At 46.1% G+C, this 17,051-nt stretch overlaps 1 protein-coding gene across 1 annotated transcript; it reads right to left on the bottom strand.

The window, feature by feature from the left end:
* Positions 1 to 731: 731 nt before the first annotated feature.
* On the bottom strand, positions 732 to 16,851 carry ASCC2 (activating signal cointegrator 1 complex subunit 2; the record flags this gene model as incomplete). The annotated part of the gene is made up of 14 exons (XM_010152168.1): positions 16,771 to 16,851; positions 15,458 to 15,616; positions 14,949 to 15,119; positions 13,132 to 13,261; positions 11,174 to 11,241; positions 10,026 to 10,136; positions 8,821 to 8,933; positions 6,750 to 6,824; positions 6,080 to 6,187; positions 4,513 to 4,581; positions 3,706 to 3,780; positions 3,268 to 3,451; positions 2,501 to 2,715; positions 732 to 851 (listed from the first exon to the last, which is right to left on the bottom strand). Coding segments are annotated over exons 1-14 (1,679 nt in total), but the record flags the coding sequence as incomplete, so codon positions are not given.
* Between the last annotated feature and the right edge of the window lie 200 nt (positions 16,852 to 17,051).

Genomic DNA, 17,051 nt, shown 5'->3' with positions numbered 1-17,051 from the left:
AACTGGGAGCTCCCAGGGTCATGTGACCAAGTCTCCAGACAGACTTTCTTTACATCGGTATCTGTTTACACAGAACATAAATCACCGGACGTGGCTTGTTAGAGAAAGCGTATAAAGAGAATCTGAAACAAATCACCCACATTATAGAGATACAGTTGACATCAACAGGAGGACAATGCCCCAACCTAAATTTGCATGGAGCGTGGCACAGAATGACATGCCAAACAAGGCAGAAAGCAAAGGCAATGCCCTTCTGCAGGAAGCTTACAGCAGCAGGAACAACAAAAGGAGTCTAAGCCACCGAGCGTTATCAGATTCTGAAGTAGATGGATACCGAAGCTTCACTTGGATCTAAACCAAGTCATTATACATTCTCAATTCTAAGCCACAATCCCAGGCTAGTAGATGATTGCTTTCCAAGGTTTGTTGTTCAGTACAAGTTTAACATTAAGACCAAAAAGCAGGAGCCTGACATTACAAATGAGCTTGGCAAAGCAATCTCTAGGAGCGTACTGAGGAAAGCCAATTAGGAAAAACACTAACTGAAACCAACCTCCTAATACTTCATTTTCCTTTCCCAGAGAAACGGAAGAAACAGGTGGGAAACATTTTTGATCAGCCTTACCCCCTGCCAACAAATTCCTGCAGGAGGTTTGTACGAGAAATAAATTTGCAGGTTCACAGATACTTATTCCTCCTGACAGGGTTAATTAAGGGTGCACGGTACTCACCGTTTGCCTTTTTGTATCCGAGAAACATCCACCGAGTCCCTACTGAAAACATCAAACTCATCGTTCTGGAAAACGTTATAGCGAGAAGTGACTAGAGGAGTAGGGTCTGGCTTCAGCTGCCTGTCCAAAAGAAGGAGGAGGGAGAGAGAATAAAAACAAAGGTGAACTGAGGAAGACCAAGTCTTCTCCTCCCCGAGACCTTGGTTTATTCTTTGTCAGCCTCGCAGTCACCCACAGCATGTCAGGGTCCTTCTTGTGGCGCCGGCTCACAGCCGGCTATTCCTCCGTGTCACAGCTGCGCCACAGCGCAGGCACAACCGCTGCGTGACAGCAGTCTGCGGTAAAAGGCAGTTTTTGAGGCTGATCTTTGTGGGGAAACTACAGCAACTTACAGAATGCAAAAAGAAAGTTCTTCTGTTCACTTAAGAACAAGTAAAACTGTACAGCAGCACGGAATATTCAGACTGCCTGGTCTGAAACAGTGACTCAGTAAAGCCAAACACTAAGTATGATGAATTACATGCTGGAAAAAATTCCAATAATTTGCTGCTGTTGATTTCAGGATATTTATCTCCCTATGGTTCCTTCTTAATTCTTTCTCAGGGTTCCAGGTTTACATTTGTTCAACTTATAAGTCAAAAGACTGTTATTTTTACATTTGTTTTGTTGGTGCTGTTAGCTCAGCTGGGCATCTGAAAATGCTGCTGTGCTCGCTTCTCAAACCAGCAGTGATCAAAATTCTGCATTTGCTATTGAACTGACTGTTTTGTTTCAAGATGCAAGAGGCAGGGGAAAAAAAAAAAACCAAACCAGCCCTATCTTCTGTAACTGCTGGCTCTGCAGAAAACCAACCCCAACCTTTCCAAAATCCCACCCCACATCATCTGGGCCAAAGTCAGCAGATCTGACTCTGAAGGCATGAAGATTTGTGCAAAACTAAGATTCTTTCACAGAATTTTTTCTGATAAAGATGCTTTCCTTTTTTAATGCAACAATGAGACAGTCTGCCCGAATGGATATCAAACGAGATGTGAACAAACAGCACATTCACATCCTGACACTCAGAAACTGCTGTTGCAGCACAAACACACGCGAGCAGCTGCAGATGAACTAAACCAACTCGACTCCCCTGCCAGCTAGAAACCCTACATCCCACGTGCAACCCAGAGAAGCGAGCACAAGCCTGGCACGTTTGCCAGTGTGCAGATAAAAAGGAATCTGAATTGCCACTTCTAGTCTCTCTCAAGGCTGACTTCAATCACAGTACAGCAGCCTGTCAAATACAGTATGTGACCCTCCCCACAGGCCGAGTTTCAGCTGGACGAGTTCCTTTGAAGACACCTTTTCCTGCAGGACAGGTGGGATTTTAACACCTACCACCTCTCCTCTGCAGTAAAATAACTTTTGAAAGCAACACATTCTATTGCCCAGCCCAGGCTCAGCCAATGTCCCCATGGTGGGATTTTAATGGCTCTTATTTGAGTGTTTAGCGTACAAGGATTCCTGTCTCCCCACAAAACAACGCAGCATCTGCTCTACTGAAATGCTGACCCGTGAATGCCCTAGTCCTCTGCAGGGACACAAGGAGGGCAGAAAGCCAGCGGCAGATGGCGATGAGAAGCTCTCACGGCAGCTATTTACCCCAAGAAAATGCACATGCGACTTCTTAGAGCTCTGCAAGTGTCTAACCTTCAATCAGAACGATGTTAAATGACAACCCAGAAATGCAAGCCAAAAGGCTTCAAAGCCATGCAGAAGTTATTCCACACCTTGGCATTGATCGGTCCAGCTTATCCAAGTATGGCACCAGCTTATCTTCTAGAATGTTGTTGATCACTTGCTCCGTGTTGTACCCGTACTCTTCCAGGCAGGCCAGGATGAAGCCCTCCCCAAGGTCTGGCAGCAAGTCTTTCACTTGAGAGATGAGAGAGTCCAGCTCCACCCCTGACACCTTGGCAACGGGCGCAGCAGCTGCTCCGGCACACTACAGACACCAAACAGAACCGGGGGCATTACTGGACAGAGACAGCAGGGAGGGAAGGCAGGCACGTGCATTTAAAGGGAAAAAGGGAGCCTGGCTTATCAGAATTTAAACACAAAGAAGTCAAAGACTGAATCCAGAAGAGGAAAAATCAGCTTAGTTGTTCAGACTGCACAAGGCCTATGGCACAGACTTGGTGACAGAACTACTTTTGTCTGTCCCTGAGCCAGCAAGGACACTTGGGAGAACCCTTTCCTGAAATAACGTACGAGCTGTGCGTTTAAAACACATGCACAAGGAGTACAGTGACGAAGCACAGTATCTGAATGAACCACAGCCACAGGAAACCCAAGCCAACGGGAATTAGAAGCAGTCTGCCCAAACATAAAGCTGGGATTCAGTTGTAGCTTTGTTTCTCATTTCACAAGGCACATGGGGCTGCACTGAAACCTAGCAAAGGTAAGAAAAGCCCCCAGCCCGAGCAAACCAACCCTCTCTTCACAGACGAGTGAAGTACGGACAAAAAGAATGGAACCCACACACAGCTCTACTCACCTCATCCCCTGATGCATACGCAGCCCCAAGCTCTTCCATGTCCTCAGCAGCGCTCTCCCCTTCTGCTGATGCTCCATTAGGTGCTGCTGGGAGGGGATCTTTAGTGACTTGTGCTTTTTTCCTGTCTACCCCTTCCCAGGCGCTTTCCACTGCCTGGACAATGTAAGCTGTCCTGGTCTCATCTCTAAGAGGAAAGCATTAAGGATATTTCTATGTGCACTAATTCAGACCTTGTCTTGTGATTTTCAGCAACTCCCAAGCCTGTGCCTATGTCAACATTCCCCCCTTTTTTCTCTCAAAAAACCCCAAACACAAACCCCCATCACTCATTGCCAGCCACACAGCTTAACCCGAGGCAGCCACAGGGAAGTGCCACTGGCGTGAAGGAAACTAAGAGTAGCCAGGTCTGCAAAACCCCATGGTGACGGCAGAGGATACAGCGTGGAGGATGCTTGCTGAAGCAGGCTGACATCATCCTCAATGGGAAACAGCTCATCGTAGTCACGGAGAAATCTGAAAAGGCAGAAGCAAGTTTAATCCGTCGACCTCAATAAATCAGGCCTGTCTCACGCTGCCATCCCTGCCACGCCACTTGGACTTCCTCACTGCTCGGGCAGGAACACACGTAACCTCTCTTCCCCACGTAACCTCTCTCCCAATACCGAGCTGCCATCTCCTATTCTGCCCCCATTACACTGGAGCAACACTTCCCCCCAGGCCATCCGAGCCAGTCGCACCGCTCCGCGTGATGTTAAGACCTGTAACCCCGTGCCCCATTGCAGAGAAAATATGGTTTAAGACTTGAACGCGACCAGAACGACAGCACCGCCAGGAGGGCGAGATCAAATTCCCAGTTCTGCCCTTACTCACTCTGCATCTTCAGCATTAGCACTTAATGTCTTTCTGGGCTGTTCACCCCGGTTGAAAAGCATGGATTAGTAATAATAGCCTCACTTGTCAAGGCAGCTAATGGCTAAATTGCTATCCTCCACTTTGAAAGCCTGGATTAAAGAGAGTGAAGAATAACATTCTCCAGCGTCATGCGACACCCTCCTCACCTTTACAATCAAGCCTGTACTGCAGTCTGACATCCTCTCACAGCCGTTCTCCCAACCAGTTAGAATGATTTCTGACTCCCAAACGCACCGTAACGCCTCATAATAATGTCTCGGGCAATTCTGTTGTAAAGAATGGAAGAGGAAGGCAAGCTGACCCTCCCCTTGGGCCTCTTTCAGCCAGACTCACCTCCTTTCCTGAAGCACCGAAGTGAAGATCTGTAGAAATTCCTCAATAAAGGGCTGAATATTCTCGCAGCTGCAAAAAACAATGGCACAACAGAGTGAACAACTCAGTGGTAAACCTACCGCATTGCACAATCTCAGCATTCTGCCTCGCTAGCCAAACTAGTCACACTCACACATCAAAGGAAGAACTCATTTGAAAATAGATGACCACTTGTCGGTTTTTACAAGAGCAAAGGGTCAAAGGGAAAGAAGTTTCTTTTATGGCTTCAGCAAACAATTCATCCAGCAAGATCTGAAGCCCTATCACTGTTAGAATTACAAGACTTGAGACAGACTTTACAAATTATATTTTGATGCCTCAGACTTGCAATAAGCAGAAAAGGGCGTGTAGCACTTTTGTAATTGTGCTCTTATTATATGTCTTGGGATTATACCAGTGAACCTCCCACGAAGTATGCGCTCACCTAGGCAAGAACACACGCCAAGCAAACTCCCCTTGCAACCTTGCTGCTATAGCACCTAAACCGCCCACTGCTGCTGAGGCATCAAGCCCTCGCAGCGACACAGAACGCTCTCTGCAGTAGACCAGCGTTAAGAAAAAGGTGTTTCTCCAGGAACACATAATTTTCACAGTAGCCTCGGCTCTTGGCAAACTGGCAATGAGTTTCTGGAGCTGCCCTTGGCTACTTTTGAAGTGCATATACAGTCCTTAATGCCTCGGAATCTGAACATGTTACACTCCTTGGTTTGTTTATACTTTCAATATTCCAGCGGGTACTGAAAGGCAATGCTCAGGTAAGCAAGGGTAAGGCAAGGCTGCTGTTGCTCCTTTAAGGATTGGATTGGGTGACAGTCCAGGTCTCAATACAGAATTCCACCAACAGACCTTCCTCATCTTCTTGGACAACTTCACTGACATCAAACCAGGGAAAATACTCAAGCGGAACAAGAGCCACAGAGACCAGCAAGATACAAAACCTGGAACAAACACAGGCAGAGAGACTGCCCGAGGGAGCACTGGCCTCACAGTCAAGATCTAGGTTCTTGGCTCTGTCCCCAGCATGCAGAGTGATTTAGGGTCATTTCACTTCTCTCTTGTAAAATAAGGATAGTTATACTTGCCTTCATTTTGAGGCTACTCATAGAGCTATCAGTTAACAATTTTCACAACAGGAAGGGGGAAGAACTAGATAAAGACACCAGTATCTGGATTTGAAACCAGTTTTCAGGGATCTGTAACACTGCACCACTTCTATGGTGTCTCAGTCAAGGTGTCTTCACACACACCATTGGAATTTGCAACTCAGCCATAAACTGAGCTTAGAAAGCTCATTGGACCCAGCGTTATCCCACTCTCGTGGGCTCAACACACAGCTCACCACCAGTTCTGGATCATATAGCTTCATCTGAAACAATCCTGCTATGCAGGACAACAGACTTCAGATCTTAACCCCAACACAAATAGCAATATCCCTTCATTTCCTCCAGTAAATCTGAAAGCAGGGAAACAATCTCCCCGACAACAGCAAGTCAGAACTGGCTGGTACACAGTGTCCCCGTGTCAATACCTGCTTTCTAAGATGGGCTGCAGACAGACTTGGTTGATTAGAATGTGAAAAGCTTCTATCATCTTCTTTCTGGAATGTGAAATTCTCCTCCACAAATCAGCAAAAACACTGCAGAGAGAGTAAAAGGTACTGTTGGTGTCAGCACAAGAAGTCTGATTCTTTAACACACTTTTACTCCAGAAGTAACCGTCTAGAGGAAGATTTCATTAGCAGGCTCATCTCTTTGCTGCGAGGACCAGAGATCAGAGCTATTTCACAGTCATTAAGGCAAATCCATGCTCTAAACAAAGTTGGTCTCAATCACCAATTGTCCTGACAGCTGGACACACGAGATCGCCACTGTACCAGCACAAGCTGTGCCTTAAAATGAGACCAATCCATGCACAGAGATACCATTCGTGTTTCCACACTCTGTTACTATTTGAATGCTTCTCCCATCCAGTTTCTTCTTAGACAGCAGTGAAAGAAATCATTAGTCACCCCACTGCCCAGGAAAATTTGGAATTACAAAAGCCATCTCTTCAGAGTTCTTTGAAGCAGCACCAAAAAAAAAAAAAAGCCCACAGAGGCAGTAGACTCTACTGAGGTGGATAAAGCAGCACGACGGGAATTTTTAACTAAGCCTTGGGAAAGCCTTACTGAAAAGGGAAGCTTTTGCAGAAATTCTCACCTGTTATCCTCATAATGCCTCTTCTTAATTGCAGATTCCAGCTCAGGAATTGCCAGTTCATAAAACGAAGCTAATCTGTAGAAAGGGGCAACAAAAGAGTAACTGAGGTTTCAAAAACCTCTTGCTAAAAGACAAATCAAATGGTTAATTTCACTAAATTCTCCTCACGAGCAGAACCCCATTTTGTTATTTGTTCCCCGAAACCCAATCAAGTACATGTGCAATACACAACGAGCAGCACTCCGAGGAAAGCACGAAGGCATCTCTGAAGACAGAGGCAAAGAAGCAGGTTGGAAAAGCACCAATGTACAGAACAGAACAATCTGCCCAACCAACAAACATCCCAGGCACAAACTTGCAGTCTACAATGTGCTGACATGCTTGAGCGCATCCCAAAACACCTCCTCCCACTGCAGTATCCCTGTGGCCCTAAGCTGCTGCATGCTGAAAATTGGTAAGAAACAGGATACGATTTCCAATACAGTCCCACTGGTCTTGCTATTCAGCTCTGCTCTAGGTGCGCATTTAGATGAAGGCATCTGAAATGCAGAAAGCTTAAGAGGATGTTTTGGTAGGATGGGGCAGGGATGAAGAAGAAAGTTGGCTTGGTCCAGTTTTACGTGCCAAGCAGCCCACGCAAACCCTTTCCTTCAGGGACAGAGCACCCGGAGATGCAGAGAAACACCCCCGCAGCGTAACAGCCAGGACTGCGTCCTCAGCACTTGGATGTCACAAATGATGGGTTACAGCACTTTGTGCAAATGAACTGAGGAGCAGAGGCTCCATTAGGAACATTTTGTCCGTGTCTCCTATTAAGAGCCAAACATGTTAAATGAGCATCCTTGAGGCAAATGTAGCAGAAGCTGGTTGATAACTTCTAGTCAGGGAGAGAAATTAGCAAGTGCCAGCAGATTGACTCAGACTGGCAGAGGTTCCTAAAAGATGACAGGGCAATCAGTTTTCCCTCCCCACACTCCAAAGACCCAGTCATTAGTCCATATTGAGAAGTAATGAGAACGTTGCTGCTGTCCCACTGCACAGAGACCAAGACCATTTTAGCACATCTCTGACATCAACAGTAGAATTAAAAGCAAAAGGCTTTCCTCCTCTGAGTAACCAAGCGTGCAAGCAGCGCTGCTTGCCAGTACAAACAGCCACCAGCAGTCCACCAATCTGCTCTTCCTTCAATAACCAACTCCAAACATCCAAAGAGGACAGAAGCCTACACAGCCCAGAGCAGCATTACTCAGCCTGCGGTCCATAAACCACTGGCAGCTGCAAGACTTCAGAGGTCTGCAGCACGATTGGCAACAAAACACAAGTGTGTGTTCTTCACGCTAACAAGCAAACAAAACAGGGGAAATAAGGACAATAAATTAACACTTCACTCGGTCCCAAACAAAGGCTGTTAGAGCACGACTCTACAAGATGACCTGGGCGCCCAAAACACCTGGAGCAAGCCAGGTAAGCACCTCCGAAGGACTCGAAGCTCCTGTGCGAACACAGAGACTGGTCCTTGAGACCAGCCTGACTCATCACCACTGTGATGCAGTTGGACAGGGAATTAGCTGTCAGCCCAGATGTGATAGCGATGGCTTGTCAGCCCCTCCCAGGCACTCAACTTTTGCCAAACCTCTCTGATATTTTCTAGCATAAAACTTAAGCATAACAAAGAAATATGTTTATTTTCAGACCTTGACGCACTATCGCTCTGAAATACTTTCTACTTCCCTTGCTTCAGGTCCTATGACAGGAAGTTCTTTTTGTTCATAACTCTTTTCTGCTCATCCCTCTCCACCCCTGTCAAAGCACACCGGGTACTGTTCAGCTGGGTTTTGAAACGGCACTGGTTGCCCGGCTCTAGGATCACCCAGGTAGCAGACCGACTCTAGGCATCCGTACACTAACTTCTTTCCCAGGAGCCGCTGTACTCCTGCCAGCGTGAGCCTAGCAATCTCCAGCTGCATTAATCTCCACTCGTTTAACGATGAGGGCACCAGGGCAGCACACAGCAGCACATTGAGTATTTTCTCTTCGCCAAGACAAGCTCTGTCTGCAGTTCAAGGTGTACCTGTAGCAAAAATCATGTTTTTGGAAGGTCTGGCAAGCCAATGGGAAGACATCAAGAAACGCCCAGAGTGTTGTGCAAGTGTCACATAAGTACAGCACAATATCCTTCAGCTCCTGAGAGAGAAAGAGCAATTACTGAGAGAAAAGCCAGACAAGTTTTCCTAGGAACACAGCATAACTCATTAACAGGGACACATCATGTTCAGACCAAGCCTTTTTTCCAACTGCACAAAGAGTGTTTATGGTTGACGGCAGGCTCAACACGTCTCTGCCTCTAGACCCCGTTGTGACAGCATCCCTACTGAAACTGCTAGTTTTTAAACATCCATAATTTCTTCCCGGAGAGGGTGGGGAGGGACTGGGACAGGTTGCCCAGAGAAGCTGTGGATGCCCCATCCCTGGAAGTATCCAAGGCCAGGCTGGATGAGGCTTGGAGCAACCTGGTCTAGTGGAAGGTGGCCCTGCCCATGGCAGGGGATGGGACTGGGGGGCTTTAAGCTCCCTTCCAACCCAAACTATTCTGTGATTCTATGATAATACAATCCCAACTGCTCACTCTCATTAAAGATTCTGTGAAAGTACAAGAATCCTCATTGCATCCTGTTTTGGACAGTGGCTCTGCCCTCTATACATCCTCTGCATGCAGTATTCTTCCCCATCCTGCTGGAAGCACCGCATAGCAGCAATACTTCCTGTAAACTCAAGGGATAGTTCCGTGATTCATTCCAGTGCAAGATACACTTCCAGGGTATCTGTAACAACTCCCACATACAGCTGTATGACTAAGATTTTGTACAAGACTGCTCACTGAGATGGGGCCTGTCTTTGCACAGGATCAAAATTAAAGCACACTGTTAAACATTTCTGAAAAGCTCAACTCTGACCACTGTCGGGGTTATGTGGAGACTTCCGTCAGATGCTCGGTTATGGTACCTATCAGCTGGTTCAGCGAAAAAGACACCAGGGTTAACAAGAACCCATGATACAGCAGAGATGGTTGGACTGCACACGAGCAAAGCAACCAACTCGCAGTGGAAAGGCTTTATCATCAGGTCATATGACAAACAGTGAAACAATGACATGGAACCATGTGCTCTGTGAGCCACTAGTATGTGGGAACAGAATGACCCTCTGTGGTCTCACTGCTCCACGGACGGTCAGTCTGCAGGACAACAAACAGTAACGTGCAGGGCACAGTAGTTCTACCTGGAGGGGCATGTTTCCCGGAGTCACGTTTACTCTTTCTTCCAATTTCTGGGGCTCAGCAGAGGCTCCTTCACACTGCAAACCACACTTATGCAAAATATTGTTGAACACCTAGATCAAGAGAAGAGAACAGTGTCAGAACAGACAGGGGAAAGCAGAGAGAGATGCTTTATATGCAATTTGTGATTAGAGGGAAGGTGTAACAGACTCTTGCAGGCTGCAGCAGGAAGGGCCACGCTGCCTTTCTGAAATTCCATGTGACTTGTGTGCAATTTAAGTGCAGCTGCATGTGGCGGGGGGGCCGAGACAGGGCTGCAGCTCATCCAAATCTCAGCTATGTGAGGAAAATCAGCCAGCAAGGCCAACACTGGCAGACCGCCCGGGATCCCTATTCCCTGTTTGCAATGGGACTGGGAAGTTACCACCACCTCCTGCTTATGAGCTAGTCCCAAAGGCTTCCTGCCCGCTCCCCTGAGGTTGGCAGGACAGATTTTGTGGTTCTTGTTTATAAATAAAGATGTAAACAGTATCTTGGGGTGGTTTATTTTTGTGCACAGGTGAGCTTTTTGAGGACATAAACATGAGATTGTCAGGGTACAAAGATGCCAAGGGATTCTGACTCCCCTCTCAGGTTAAATGTGAAACCTGCTTCCCGAGACTGAGGAATATAAAAGCTGCTTATAAAATGACAGCTTAGACACAGAGAGGTGCTAAATACCTTCTGTACGGCAACAATGCACCCCTTCCACCAGATTTTCGTTTACTCCTGAGAACTTGCAGTGTTAACGCTAACCCATTCTACTATGTCAAGTCTTGGCTACCTCTCACGGCCTGTTTTGTTGGTTTGCGTTTCAGTGCTCGCCCTGCTTTGAGACGGGATACAGAGAATACTTTTTGAACTGCCCAGCAAAAATTCCTTGAGATTAAATGCGGAGAAGGCCAGAAGCTGAAGGTAACAGGGAAGAGTCATCAAGTAATAGTTTTAGATAAATGTTCAAAACCCACCTGACACACATCAGCACAAACTAGAGAAAGTAAGGACTAGCAGATACATTCTGCCTATGATGACATTTGCCCCCTTCCACCCTCTAAGCTATGCCACGGTTCCAGATGAAATCCAAGCCCCAGGCTAAGCAGGAAAGCAGTACCTGCAGGACAGTGGGCAGCGTTTCGTCTAGGTCACCGAAGTAACTTGGCTGCTGCATGAAGATATTCTCTGAGAAGGGGAGGGACACCATTTCTCATTAGTTCAGACATTCACGCCAAGCAAACTTGCACCAGATGTACTTGTACTTGCCGACAACCCCCTCACCCCCCCATAGAGCTAACCACCACCTAGGAGAGGGGCACAGGCTCCCTCCTCAACTCCTGCGCAGGGCCTACTCCTGTAAAGCTGGCCCAGCACCTCTCCAGCACCAGGCAAGGAGAACGTGCCCAGAGCCAACGAGATGTTAGATGATTCACGCCCCATCGGCTGAATCAATGAATAATGCAAACACTATGGCTAAACATCCCCGGTTCCTTTATTTGACGACTGGAGTTGACTTTTAATTACTGATAACAGTTCAGCATACACCAGAAAATGTTCTGCAGAATATTTCTTACAGGTAATGAGGCTTTAGTAATACCTGCTATTATGATACTAGGACTTCATTATCTTTACAAAATACTCCACTGAGTAATGGTGTACCATAAATCCTCACCAAGTAAGCACAGAGGCTGCCTATTTTCCTGTGAATTACTGTTCAGACCATGAAAATTAACAGAGTTCTCCAGCAAGGACAGAGCACGGGTATGAGTTACGAGACAGGTTTCACAAAAATTTATACCCTGAGAAGAATCTCAAGTTTATCAAGTTATGAATTACACACCAGAACTGCTCACACCATTGTTGTCACAATGTAATGCAAATAATCAGTTGAGCAAATCACTGGTCACTTGGTGCAGCACTATTGTGCTGTGCTCCAGAGCACGTGTAATTCAAATGAGGTTTCATACGCCTAGGTCTTCTTTGGAATATTTTAAAACCCAGATAATCTAAGCATCTGAAAGAGAACTATCTGTCTTGCCATGCGTTCTTTCCACCTCTGAGGCTTGACAGATGAATTTAGAGTGGAAGCTACTGATAAAGGATAAAGGGATTAAAAAATGCAAAGTTTTGTCTAAGCTTTTCTGGTCTGGAAATTTGGCTGCATCCCATGACTAACATGAGAAGCACTAGATATTGACTTGGAAATGAGACACAAATAGCTACCAAAGAAAGGTAAAAGTTCCATTACATGAACTGCAGACAAAGTGGGTTAGAATTTAGGAAGAAGAGCTCACTTAATCCAAGGTACTCTTCCATCTGTGCTCAGGTGGATGCTAAAGGACAGAAGTGGTTCCCTTGTGAAAGGGGCACAGGATAAATGCAGAAGCTACACCAACGTGCCCTGTCTTCGTCGGGCAGGTTCTGGCGTCCAAGGCTGAGACACTACTCAATACGCACTTGCACTAAGGCTGGCTGTACAGATACAGAGAAATCTAGGGATAAGCACAGATTGAGCAATGCTCTATTGTGGTTTGAAGGCACTAAATAAATCAATGCCTTCGTTGAAACTTCAAGTTCTCCCAGTGATTACCTCATGCTGCACCTTTCACTTGGCTCCCAACTCTGGGAACAGAAGTACTCATGCGATGTTGGACTGTGCCCCATCTTCTAACTCTCCTCTCCCTCCCTGTCCAGGAATTGAATTGTTTGCCCCTTCCCATCTCTACCAGGATTTTACAGAGCCCTTGTGGTCCTCTTACAGTGGCTGAGAACACATTTGATTGGCATGGGAAACAACTGCTGAGGCACAACTGAGCCTGGGTTGATGTCTAACGCCATGGCCCTCGCTCAGGACAGATAAGCATTGTGTCCTGTTGCTTTTCTCAGCATAAATAAAGTTCACAAGAAAAAAGTAATCTGACATTATAGAAAATTATAGAAATTATAGATTCTAGTTGCTACCGAACAATTCATTTTCAGAGCAGTAACACTGGTTTAAAACTCTACTCATCAGTTGCCATTACAGGAGTAAGCAAAAGCCTAAATGCAACAAGTTGTTCCTTGGTTTTAACTAACCAATCATCTTCTGGAGAAGGAGACCATTTCCTTTCCCAAAAAGCACACAGAGATCCAGAATCTTGGGGATGTCAAACAGGAAATTATTGTAAATAATTTCTCCAAAGACAGAGGGAGTGATAAAATGATCCTACAAAGAAAACAAAAAAGGTAATTTAAAGGATAATCCATATCTCACTCTACAAGAACTCCAACATTATAACAGCACCTGTAAAACCATCTCTCAAAGGTGTATTAAGGATTTTGTTTCATAGAAGGCAGCAGCTCGGCTTACACCAGCTTCCACAGAGCCCTCCATCCCCATGTTCCCAGCTGCTTGTCCCTGCCATCCACCACCCACCCCGCTGGCCTCACACGGCTCTCAGGGCCAGGCTGCACCACGAGGTGAAGCAACCAACCAAGAAGTGAAAACAAGAAGCTACCTACAGTTTGTTCAGTTCCTAGACCTGGCTCACGACATGGCCAAATAAATATCTGAGCTGACAAAAGAACGGCTCAGCTCAGGAGCAGGAATAAGTAACCAGGCATAGGAACAGTTTAACTGGCACTGATGCAGAAAAATAGACAGGGGATCACAGCCTGAGGTTACTGGTACCCTGGAGGAGTAGAATCACAGCACCAAAGACAACTGCACCAGTAGGAAGAAAATGCAGAAACTGAAGCATTATACCCTGACTGCTAGAACACTGTCAAAAACCCAGTCAACATTGAAGGAACGTCTTCTAAAATTCCAGATGACAAAAATTCCATCGCCTTTTAACACTGAGACAAGGCAAGCTGAAACGTGATTTCGGATTTTCAGAAGACAAATTTGCCTGTGATAGCAAATGTTTTCACTCACAGTGAAAGGCAGCAGGCACATTTCCCTGCTAACGCCGAGGGACGGGGCTTTACGCTGGCTAGGTCCAATTTCTAGAACTCCCGCTGACTGCCCGCATGACAACAGACTATTCATTCTCTTCAAATTACTCAACTATGAAATGGTTTCAAATGCCTGTCTGCCTCACTGGAGAGGTAAGATTTAATCAGACCCTGGAATGAAAGACACCATAGAGGTGTCAGTACTGTTGCTGAAGTGGTGCCAGTGGCAGGCTCCAGCATTCCTTCTACCTGTTCCCACCCCCAGTCCTCCAACTCCCACCCCAAGAACTTTCCTCAAAATGTCCTGAATGTCCCCATTGTGGTAATCAAGAGAAGCAATACATCACTAAATAACACATCATGAACCAACGAGGATATCAAGGGAGTAATTGCTGAAACACAAGGTGCCTCACTCATCCTGCCCAAAGGCCTTGTGAAAATTCCACAGCTCCCAATGGGAGCTGCACTCCCACAATTAGGGTTGAGTACATCTTTCAATTAAGATGCCAAGAAAACAGTAATTTAAAGCAATTTCATTGTGTGTCCAAAACTTGGGGAAAGTTCAAGGAGAGCCAAGTGTTAGCAGGGATTACGCGACACGGCACGGAGGGAGCGAGCGCTCAGCTACTGATGGCCTGAAGAGCCCCAGCTCCATGCGGCCGTACAGTGGCCAACTTGCTCTTCTTCCCTCTTACAGCCATGTTTCACACCACCACACGTGGCTAACCTGCGATTACTTCCTGGATTGCCTGGATCTCCATCCTAAGGAAGGGTTGCGTAGTTCAGAGAGCCACTCAGAGCTGAAGTATCAGCTCCATATGGAGACACAGACTGATGAAAACCGCCAGGGAGAGGAACGCGGTTGGACATGCGAGTCAGAAACACGATTAATTTCCCCAACTGTCTTTTTCCCTAAGCTACACAGCCCGGAGCACGTGCAGGATGGAAATATTTACCTTGGACTCCTTGTGAGTGGACATTCTGAGGAAAGTCAGGAAGACACACCTATGAAGACATTTCTGCACGTCATTCACCTCCGGATGGCAATCCAGCAGCGCGTCGAACTTGCGCGGGGCATAGCACAGGTAGGAATCCAGACACTTCTGAAGCGTCTCATCAAATATTACCTTGTACAAGGAGAGACAAGGAAACGGGAAGAAGGGAATGTCACACACTCGGAGGCTGCGCTCGTGGGCAACCCAGTTAAATTCAAAAGCAATCTAAAACATTCAAGAGTGCTAAAGGATTCACACATATACCATCAACTACAAGCAAACTATTAAAATCTGCAATGAAAAATCTATAGGGAAATACTGATTTCCAAGGTGCAGCAATTAAAACTGAAACGCTTGACAATGACATAATGAGCATATGCAAGTCTTCAGGGAAAACGATTTAAACTACTGTGGCTTTTACAAGCACTTTGTTCATGCTTTTTCTTCAGTATCTACAAAACAATTATTACCTGGCACCAAAATTTGTCATGAGGTAAAGCCAGAAGCCAGTTCAGGTCATCTGCAATGAATTTTGCTCGCTCCAAGAATTCTTCCACTAAAGCAGGGTCTCTGACAACAGGTGGTGGTCTGTATAGCACAAAAGACCGATCTGCTTTTATTTCTGGGTGCTGCAGGAAGCCAAAACACTGCATTAAAACTACAGGCCAAGTGACAGGAATGTCCAGTTACCGTCTGCGCTGCTCACTGAAGTTTAGGAAACCAACACAGGATTAGACTTTAATACAATTTGCTATTCCCTCTTTCAAGGCAGCAGATCAGTGGGTTTGTATCCTGATTTATCAGCAATGTTTTCAGACCTTCGTAATTCAGTAGATGTTGCTCCTTGCATTCTATTAACCAAAAGCCTTGCAAATCAATCCTCCCACACCTTCAAAACCAAGAGCAACAGCTTAATGTCTCGCCTTTGAAATGTGGCCTGCACTCTTTTTTCTCTGAACCGGTTCTTGCACAACATTCCACGAAGTCAGACCGACATGACAACCAAATATAGGGAAGAAACGTTTCACTGCCCTTTCCAATGCTTATGGAACAGGCTTTGCCCAAATACTCCCACCCTGGAAGGAGAATCACAGCGAGTGGTGAGCAGCAGCTCTGAGCTCTGCCTCAACCCACACGTATACCCAGAGTAAACCTCCTCACAGGTAAGCAGCATTAATGGCAGGTCCCACTTCTGCAACATGCCCAAAAGGCTTTCTCCATGCCTTCTTTTTGGGAGAAAAGGGTAACCTTGGATTTACTTTTCTGGCTTCACCAAACAGAAGCCGTAGCACAGGAGGTCATGGGGTGCAGTAAGTGGATGGACGTATCCCATTGATATCGCTCAGAGCTAAACCTCACGCAGTGCTTGCAAGAGCTCCCCAAGCATTCTCTCTGTTGCAGCAATGTTAACATTGCTAATCGAGCTGACCCTCAAGGTGCTGAGAGAGATGGTTTAGTGGTGGACAGATACGGTTGGACTGGATGATCTCTAAGGTCTTTTCCAACCTAGTGATTCTATGATTCTATGACCCTCGAAAGAATAAGGAGTTCTGGGAGAATGCGGTCTATTATAGATGTTGAACACTAAGTTTTCATTTACCCATCATTGCAATAAAATTCTCAACTATCTGAATGTGCTAAACCACAAAGAAAACAATTTCTTGATCAGGCAAGCTGACAAGATTTCATCATATCCTGGAAAAGGGTTAGTTTGCCCAGGCTTGAATATACGACAATTCTTCGTTAAAGGTTTTGTGTGGCTTTCAGGAAAAATGCAGCTCACCAGGGCTGGTAAAGTTCTCAGCTTCCCTGTCTTGGGATCCCTTTCTGTCAGCTGGAGTTCATCCAGAGGCAATGCTGGCATCGTGATGACTTGTTCCTGTCTTCAGCAAGCAGAAAAACAAAAGCGGTAGAGGATGTGTTTTACAAGGTCAGTCAACCAAAAGCCTAACAAAGGAGGCTACTGCCTTACTGTAACACACATACTGGAAATATATTTATACAGCACCCGAATGCCAAACCCTGAGGCAGCACCCAAGAGCCACCTGCCTCGGAAAACTGTAC

This window comes from Eurypyga helias, unplaced genomic scaffold (assembly GCF_000690775.1).
Source record: "Eurypyga helias isolate BGI_N326 unplaced genomic scaffold, ASM69077v1 scaffold3205, whole genome shotgun sequence".
Classification (NCBI taxonomy): Eukaryota; Metazoa; Chordata; class Aves; order Eurypygiformes; family Eurypygidae; genus Eurypyga; species Eurypyga helias.
The sequence above is the reverse complement of the archived record's forward strand: the minus strand, read 5'-3'. Positions and strand labels throughout refer to the sequence as shown.